The 9,864-nt window shown below is 34.5% G+C and overlaps 1 protein-coding gene across 1 annotated transcript; it reads left to right on the top strand.

Annotated features, from left to right (window-relative positions):
- The first annotated feature begins 2,069 nt into the window (after window positions 1-2,069).
- Window positions 2,070-4,082, top strand: LOC113557630 (zinc finger BED domain-containing protein 5-like). Its single transcript, XM_026963195.1, has 2 exons — window positions 2,070-2,084; window positions 2,241-4,082. The coding sequence occupies exons 1-2, from the start codon at window positions 2,070-2,072 to the stop codon at window positions 4,080-4,082; spliced, it is 1,857 nt and encodes a 618-aa protein (XP_026818996.1).
- Window positions 4,083-9,864: the final 5,782 nt, after the last annotated feature.

The following is a 9,864-nucleotide window of genomic DNA, read 5'->3' as shown; positions in this document are numbered from 1 at the left end:
ATTTTAAACAGACGGTTTCTAAATTTGTATTACTTTCCATTTTTAAATTAAAAGTAAATTAATTTTTTGTCACAGAATTTTAAAATTAAACGTGATTACAGACAAGTGACATTTTAAGTGGTTACCTAAACTTCACAGGAAAGTACTATAACTACTGAAATCAGTTTTTTTTTTATTTACCTCAACATTTATCTCAGTATTTAACTCAGCATTTATCTAAACATATATTTTAACAGAGAAATACCACCTACTTGGTAAGGCCGATTACCTTTGCTACATTTTAAATTTATTTTATACAATATTAGTATTTATCTGTCATTTTATTACATTGATTGTAAAATGTAGATATCATACGAGTATTCGTATCTAATATTGAACTGCAGCTAAATTATTAATGTCTATATATACATTTTTAGTTGATACTATTAATAAATACTTTAGTTTTGGTGGCGTATAAGACCAAGCCCGGATTAAGGGATAGCAGGGCCCACAACGGATATCAAACAATAGTGAGCCCCTAGCGAATAGTACTTTTTTTTTTTTAATTAATTAAATCAGAAATATTGCAGTTAATGATTATAATAATAATATACAATCAATAAATCACTGAATCTTATGAATTTTTTTTTTAATTTTCAATTTGTATATAACAAATACAATAAGTATTAGTGAGTAATATATATAATCATTTTCTCAGGGCTTGACGGCTTGAATGGGCGTCCAATGACGCTACTTCAGCAATCATATGAATTAGTTCACTAAAGTAAATTAAAAGTACACATCACTATATTATATATTTATAAAGCACTGAAATTAATTATAAATATCTATTCCAACTTTAAAACACTTAACAATACTCAGATGATAAACTAAAATGATTTAATATAAAGATAAACTTGTGTAGAAGGATTAGTACAGATTGTATATGTCAATACAACTATAAGGGTTTTATTAGACTTAAACCAAAATAAACAGTTTAAGTTTTTCTAATAAATTAACTAATATTATATATTTAAATTAGGCGTCCGTTTCTACCAGCGTAATACAGTTTTTTATATGAAAAGCTTAGGTGTCTATATGTTTTGATATGTTTTGAATGACTAAGAATCTAAAACCAGCTTTTTCTATCAATATTTATAAAAAAAATTGAATATTTCAAACGCCTATAACTAGCATAAAAATTAGTGAAATATTTTAAAAATAAAATGCCAATCCCAATAAATTACTGGTGAATGTTTCTAGTGATAATGGTTATGTAATAAGGCAATCGTTGTGATCTATGACTATGGATATAGGTACTATGGTTGCATAACGAGCACAGATATGACAGCTCTGAATGTTCCTATCAAGAATGAATAGAAAGTCGCGTGTCTTACTAGCGCTCTCTATAGCCTCTATTATTGTTATTAGTTATGGTAACATTACAGACTAAATGTAGTCTGTGGTAACATGGAACAAGATTTCTATAATAATGACTGTAGAGGGCACTAGTAGTACGCGACTTCATCAGATTTGATAAGAACATTCTGCACCGCTCAACGTCGTGATCCAATATAGGCCGTCGTGCAACCATAGTATCTATATCAGCGTTTCTCAATTGGTGGTCCGCGGACCCCCAGGGGTCCGCGGTTATGTTGTTTTGTTGTAATATTTTTATTTTATTTTAGTGAAATTATTAACTTTGTAGTAATATGAAATTCCGAGTATTTATGGACTATTGAAACTCGATTATCGCGAAAAAAATAGATAAGCAATTTCATAGAAATAAATATCATTATTATCTTCACTATTACACTATTATTACTATAATTCAGAACGTGAAACCATACTGATTATTTTCTTTCCATTAACCAATAAAATATATTTCGGACATATAATTTAAAGTAAATAATCAACATTAGTATTAGTTAGTAGTCTCAGTCATTACTGGTCAGCGATTAGTGCCGTGTGTCCTTTTTTATACATTGTATTTCAAAATTAAACGAATAACCATAATGTATCAGTGGTTAAAATCTGGTTCACTTAAAAGGCCTATATGTGAAATAGAAGAAGATAATACTGTGAATAATATGAATAAAGTTCAGGTAAATAACTCATTCATTTATTTATCAAAAGAACTTTTTTACTTATTAATCTGTCGTTAAATGCGTGCATATTATGTGTTGCGCAAATTATATTTTATAATTTTACACTTTATCTGTATTTTTATTGATAATATTTCAATAATAAATTTATTTTAGTGCACTGATCAACATAGTAGTTCAGACTCAAATCGCCGTAATGTAAACTCGAAGAGTACCGTAGGAACTAAAGTGAGAAAGTATAACACTGAATATTTACAATTAGGATTTACATTTGCTGGGACTGAAGATGAACCAAAACCACAGTGTATTATTTGCTTGGAAATCTTGTCCAATGAAAGTATGAAACCTTCTAAACTACGACGCCATTTTGAGACTAAACATGGCGAATTTACTAGTAAGTCGTTGGATTTTTTTGTAGTTAAGTTAGGAGAATTTAAAAAATCACAAAAAGTGATGAAATCTTCAACAAGTTTAAGTGGTAATAAAAATGCCTTTTTAGCTTCATACGAAGTCGCTCAACTTGTTGCAAAATCTGGTAAGGCTCATACCATAGCCGTAGAACTAATTCTTTCTGCTGCAATTGTCCTGTGCAAAAAAATGTTAGGTGAATCAGCAGCAAAGTTGATTAGTTCTGTCCCCCTATCTAATAATACTATTCAAAGAAGAATTACTGATATGTCTGCAAATATTGAAGAAACACTATTTACAAGGCTATCTACAAGTGACAAGTTTGCATTGCAACTAGATGAAAGTACTGACATAACAAGTAAGTCATCTATGTTGGTTTTTGTCCGTTTTATATGGGAAAAACAGTTATTTGAAGATTTTTTGTTTTCATGCGAGCTCCTACATACTTCGGCAAAAGATATATTTGAAGCTATTGATAAGTTTTTTACAGATCATGGCATTAGGTGGGAAAAATGCGTTGGAATAACCACTGATGGTGCAGCAGCAATGTCAGGTTACAAAACTGGATTGTTGGGTCGTGTGAAAGAAGTTGCACCTCAAGTAAAGTGGACTCACTGTTGTATTCATAGGGAAGCGTTGGTTGCTAAACGCCTATCAGAACACATGAAAATAACTTTAGAGGAAGTAGTGAAAATTATAAACTTTATTAAATCACGACCTCTACAATCAAGGCTTTTTGAAGTCCTTTGTAAAGACATGGGAAGTGACTACGTACAGCTTATTTTGCACACTGAAATTCGATGGCTCTCACGTGGAAAAATTCTTCAGCGTTTTTTTGAGCTAAGAGACGAAGTTCGAGTATTTCTTCTCGAAACCAGGTTTGTAGGCTTGTTAACTGATTTTTCTTGGCTGTCTCGGATAGCTTACTTGGCTGATGTGTTTGAATACTTGAATACACTAAATTTGAGTTTACAAGGAATTTATATTGACGTTTTTCACGTTAAGGATAAGATCGAAGCAACTATAAAAAAGTTTGAAATTTGGGCAATACGTGTTGAAAAAAACTCTTTCAGTAACTTTCCGACATTACAATCTTTTTTGGAATCTTCGTGTGAATGTCTATCACAGGAAGTAAAGAGTGAAATATCTGAACACTTGTTGAGCATGGCCAAAATATTAAGAAAATATTTTCATCAACCTGACCCAAATAATACGTGGATAAGAAATCCATTTCACTGTGATATTGAAAAAATAGAAAATCTCTCTGAACAGGAACAAGATGAATTAATTGATTTGGTAACTAATGGAGAGATGAAAAATATTTTCGACGATAAAAAACTAATTGATTTTTGGTTAATTGTTCAAAATGATCAAAAGCAACTGGCTGAGAAAGCTTTAAGACATTTGATCCCCTTTTGCACAACATATAGATGTGAACAAGCTTTTTCTACCTACTGTTACATGAAAAACAAATATCGTAATAGGCTTAATATTGACGCTGATTTAAGAGTTAAAATATCAAGCATGCAGCCGGACTTAGACGAAATTATGAACAATAAAGAAATATTTCACTTGTCTCATAAAGTTTGAAGGTGTTTAATCAAATAATTTTTTTCATATTGAAAATAAATCGTATAAATTTATTTCTCATTTTCATAATAAAATAAAATTGAAAAGTAAGTATTTACAAAAAGGGGTCCGTGGACCAATTTAAGTTATAGCTAGGGGTCCGTGGCTTCACACTAATTGGGAACCGCTGATCTATATCATAGACCTTTTTTTTTTTTTTTTTTTTTGAACCGGCAATACACTCACCACCCGGAAACGCCATGAGGCAATACTTCGGGTGGTGAGTCGCCATCGTTTATTGGGTAAAAAACAACAACAATATATATAAAACAATATAAATAAATTATAAAAACAAAATAAACGGTATTCGTCATATGGGGTGAGGAAGGGACAATCCCCCTTCCACAACCCCTTACAGTGGTACCCTAAACCTATTGAGAGGCCTGCCCTCAGCCCGAGACTAAGAGAAGGCCGCCCCAGCCGACGACCCAGCTAGCCGCCGAGGTCGCCCCGCCGAGGTCGCCCCGCCGAACGCGTCGCCGTCATCTCCGCCGCCTAGACGGAGCCACCCCCTGCCGAAACTGCCTCCCGCGCTCGGCCTCCTCCTTGGCGGTCATCACTGCCCTCGCGTAGTCGGCAACCGCCCCCCAGTTGGCCGGGTTCTCCAACATCTTGGGGACCAGCCCGCCAGGGTCGAAGGGTCCGATCACGTCGACGAGACGCTCACGTTCACCCCTGAACGCTTCGCAGCGAACGAGGGTGTGGTGAGCGTCGTCGACTTCCTCACCGTAGCCGTCGGGTGGTCCGCAGTGGGAACACCCGGCAGACGGTGCACGGTTGATCTTCCGGAGAAACCGGTTGAAACAACCATGCCCCGTCATCAGCTGGGTGAGGTGAAAGGACATCTCCCCGTGCGTCCTGGACACCCACCGGCAGAGCAGGTCTGGGGGGATCAAGGTGCGGGTCCACTCGCGTCCGCTGTCCGCGGGCGGAACCTCGCGCCCCATCTCCCGAGCCCACTTTGCCAACACCCGAGCCCTCAGAGCCTGAGGGTCGTGTGCCGGCGCTGCCTCCGCTGGATCGCCCGGCGGGAGGGGCCCCCCGTCGTCCTGCCTTCCGAGCAGCCCCGCGAGAGGTGGCTGGTGGCTCCACACCTGTAGCAGGCCCGAGGCTTTGCCGCGTTGCGGCACTCGGCGGCGAGGTGGCCCTTTTGCTGGCACCGGAAGCAGGTGGTTTGCTTCTTTTCAAGAAGCTTTACCCTGCAACGGGTCCAGCCGACCACCACCACCTTTGCCTCGGCCAGAGCGATGGCGTCGCGGAAAGGTAAATCTACCCTCGCGACGCGGTCGCCGCGGCTGCCACCGTTTTTCCTGATGGAAATTCGGTCAACGTCAGGAGCCGCGACGACTACTCCGGCCGCGCCGAGCCCTCCGACCACGTCCTCCACTTCTACCCATTCAGGGACATCCAGAAGGAGGACGGGAGTCTTCCGCTCGGGCCTTCTTACTCTGGCGGCCTCTCCTACCACCTCTCGGATCCTCCTCTCCAGGATTCTGGCTTTTTCCTCGCCTTCCACTTCGAGGAGGATTCCGCCGGCTTTGGTGCGCCTCGTAGTCACCACTTTGACCCCGAGACTTGCCAAGCTCACGGAACCAGACACCCTTTTCATGACTGCCGCCAGCGAACCCCCCTCGGCCGGGCGGTCAATGGTGACGGCTGCGGTCCTAGGGGCTCTCTGGCGAAGCAATGAGATCTTCTCCGTTGCCGGAGAAGGCTGGGCTTTGGGCCGGGACGGGGATTTCCTCTTTCCCCTTTGGACCACCTGGCTCCATGTGGGCTGCTCGGATCCCTGAGGACATATCTAGAGAAATTACTTAAGTTTTTATAACACTTGACTATTGTGTTTTTGTTTACGTTTTAAAAACTCAATTTAAATTGAACGCCAAACAGTCATATAGGTTACAACACATTATTTTTTATTATAAAAGAAATACTAAACTTACCTTTGATGTATTTAGTTGTTCATAATTATAACTACTTCGATAATAAGCTTTTTCTACTTTCAAAATTGTTATTTCAGATTTTAATTTGCTGATTGATAGATAAAATAAAATAACACAATTTGTCAATACTCAATTATAATAAAACCTTACAGATTTAAACTAAACAAATACACATTTACATACTTGAGCTCAGCTGAATTTATAGATTGTAATTCAAACATTTTTTTTTTAACAATTCATTTTTGCATTTTTCTTTTTTATGTTTGTCATCATTTTACTGTTTTGCATAAGAAAAGAAATAAGTAAAATTACATAATAAAGTATGAAAGTTTAATAAATACATTGTTTTAAAAATTAGCTGAAGCACTTACACTATTTTAGGTGTTTTATTTCATTGCTAAAAAACTGTTTAATTCTCTTTAGTATTTTTATAAACGTTTTGAAATTGATGACAAGCATTCGAGCTTTCTTTTAAGTCTATTTGCAAGGTTTTTAATTTTCTTTTCATGTATCTTAGAGTAGAAATATTACTCCAATTTTTCTCTTTTAGCAATCATAATTTCTTCCTACGATAAAAATTTAGAATTTCTGTATTATGTAGTGACGTTTTTTTTACGCTTATCTTGTTCATTATCTTGGTCTATATCATAGACCTTATACTCATAGACGGAGCATCACTGGTTGGCGGACTTGGGTGGTGCGGTCACAACTATCCTCTTAGCAGTGTTGTCATTTCTGACGACATATAGTATGTTTATGTATTTATTTTATTACAATAATGTTGTAACAAATGTAACATAATTATTAGGGCTATACATGCCTATTAGTAATATTAATATATTGAATATATTGGTAAAAATAAAAATATAATACATTATACAATTACGCTACAATATCATTTTTGTATATTTTTTTCTCATTGTTTCCTGTCTTTTTTTTCTTTAGTCATAGCAGAGTAGTGAAATCGTATGTTCAAGTAAGTGGTTATTATAAGAGCAATAACTTGATCTCTATGTGTGTTAAATAACTCTTGATCAGTACAATGTTCAATTAGTTCTTTAAATACTGATTTTGAATAAATATTTCTTTTAATTTCAATAACAATTTTTTGTTTTATAGTAGGCAAAAATATGTTAAGTGAACGAAACACTTACTTTATTACTTGGCAAAGATCAACAGCATCTTGTGATGGTTTTATTAGAGCATTATTTCTATCCTTTTCTTTTATCAACGATGATGCGTGTCCTATTCTATCCATAAAGTAAGGATGACATGTCTTGCAATTTATTTTTTTTAATAATTTTTTTAATGCTTCAAAATAATCATGGTCATTCATAATTGTATTTACTTTTTCTTGATCACTTTCATCACCAACAATATTGTCAGAACCTACAGTTACTACTGATATTTGAGTACTATTTAAAATGGCAATGCAATTTCCATACTGAGAACCACTTATTTCGTTATGAATTAATAACTTTTTGTATGCTATTTGAAACTGCTTGGATGTAGGATTGTTGTTAAAGCCTCTTCTTTAGCGCTCAGAACTGAAGAATGTTTCTAAATGAGACAACTTGTATGATAATAAATATTCTATAGAATAGAATATATATAGAATATTGTTCATGGATGTATGAGTATAATTTTAATAAATTATTTATCGCCCTAACTAATCCAATGAAACCTGTTTTTCTACCACTATCAATCACTGTTTTACCATCTTCGAACCTTAAACTATATACGTACTCTTTAAATTCTATACCAAACTGTTTATATTTGTTGTAACTTTTTTCATCTAATGCTACATTAAATGAACTTCTTGAATATTTACTTCGGCAATTAAGAATATCGAATGCACTGTTTATCATTGAACAAAAAACTGCAGTGCCATCAATACCACTAAATTGTTCATCACCTAAGGATTGACAAAATCTTAGAACACAACTCAACATTGTTACTTAAAACTTGTGCGGTTAACTTGACATTCATTTTTTCATTATAATAATTGATATGCCTATTACTTCACTTTTTTCTTTTTGAAATAATTGTACTATATGATTCCATTTTATTGGACACCCATTTCCGTCATAAATACACTTTAAATCTCCCAATGTATTTCACACAAGTTTTAACATATAACATGAATCATAGAATATATACATTGGTTCATTGGTGAAAGTGTTTTTTATACTAAAATTACTCTCATCCTCTTTGTTTTTATCAAAAATAGCACCTAAGTATTTAAACATGGTAGCATTGCTATATACACCATCAAATGTGATTGAGTGGACTTTTGCTCCTATATCAGCCATGAGTTTCAAGCATTTATTCATAATCATGATCATGATAATATTAAATTCATAAAATCAGAAGAAAAAGAAATAGAAACCACTGACGATACTACACAAGAAGCACTAAAATTAGTTATCTGTTAATAAATCATTATGTATTGAATTAAATTGTTATAATATAAAAAAGTTGTTATATTAAAAAGTGACAAGTGTATGTACTATTACCTAATAGGAAAATGAATATTGTCTGGTAAATGAAAATCATTAACCTAGGTAAAGAACAATAAATTTTTATGTGATAATAATTTGTAATTAGAAAAACAAGCGTAGCGAGCGATTTTTTAGTGATACGAGAATTTGATAACAACAGTACGAGAATACCTGTTTGAGAATCTGGCAACCCTTGTCGCAAGTGACACTTCGCCGCCCAGTCCTACTTTGTTACATATTTGACATTCTGTAATAAATTATAAATATTATGTTTTAATCTTGGTACATTATATTAACTAACTTGAATAAACATTTAACTTACTAATTTTAGTATTATTCCTCTACTTATTGTTACAAGTGTTACAATTATTAATTTGTTATAGCCACTGGTGGCTGTATTATTACCTATTTTCATATTTACTATTATGACTCTTATTAATTTGTTGTTGCCACTGTTGGCTTTTTTACTGTTTGTATACCTTTTATTACATTTACTACTATTTCTATTATTACCAATACTTGGTTCATTATTGTACTTTAAAATAAATATACAGTCCACTATTCAATTTTTAATTTTTTTTTATATATATATATATACATAATTTATCTTTTTATATGAAACAGGCAAGCTTACTATAGTTGCAAGCCCCTGCGGTAAGATAGATAGGTAATAATATTATGCAAGCCCTCACCCACTTCTAATATTAGCAACGAGTTAAAACTAAAATAGCCAGTTTAGGCGTCAAAAATCTATAGGTACACGATTTCACGATCATCATAATAATATTACACACGTTTACTACAGTGAATGTATGGTAAATTCGTAATATAATTTATTTAAGTGTTTTTTTTTTCTAAAAGATTAAACCAAAATGTGATATAATTATACGAATGGAAAGGTTATGAGGTGCTCTTGTATACAGATGATTAGTGCATTCGAAAAAAAAAGTTCATTAGCAGTATTTTAATTTAAACCATAAATGGATAAAATATATTACCGTGTAGGTAGGTATTATATTATATGGCCGCCGTCGTGGCGAACGAATCCGTGATGTCAAAAATCACCGAAACTAGCGAAGGAATAGTCACAAACGAATTTTAGTTGTATCATTATCATAGTTAAACTCTATTCAATTTATTATGGTAATAAAATAATTATTGATTTTTTTGAGTTGTATGGTCCTTTAAGTTAAAAGTGAACGACCGGCGCGAGACATGGTGGTGGTGGATGCGCAGGCGCGAGGGTCATCACAAAATAATCAATAGGTACTCAAATGCCCTTTAAAGTTACAACACAAA

This window comes from Rhopalosiphum maidis, chromosome 3, assembly GCF_003676215.2.
Source record: "Rhopalosiphum maidis isolate BTI-1 chromosome 3, ASM367621v3, whole genome shotgun sequence".
Classification (NCBI taxonomy): domain Eukaryota; kingdom Metazoa; phylum Arthropoda; class Insecta; order Hemiptera; family Aphididae; genus Rhopalosiphum; species Rhopalosiphum maidis.
Note: the sequence above shows the minus strand (reverse complement) of the source record. Positions and strands in the feature narration are given on the sequence as shown.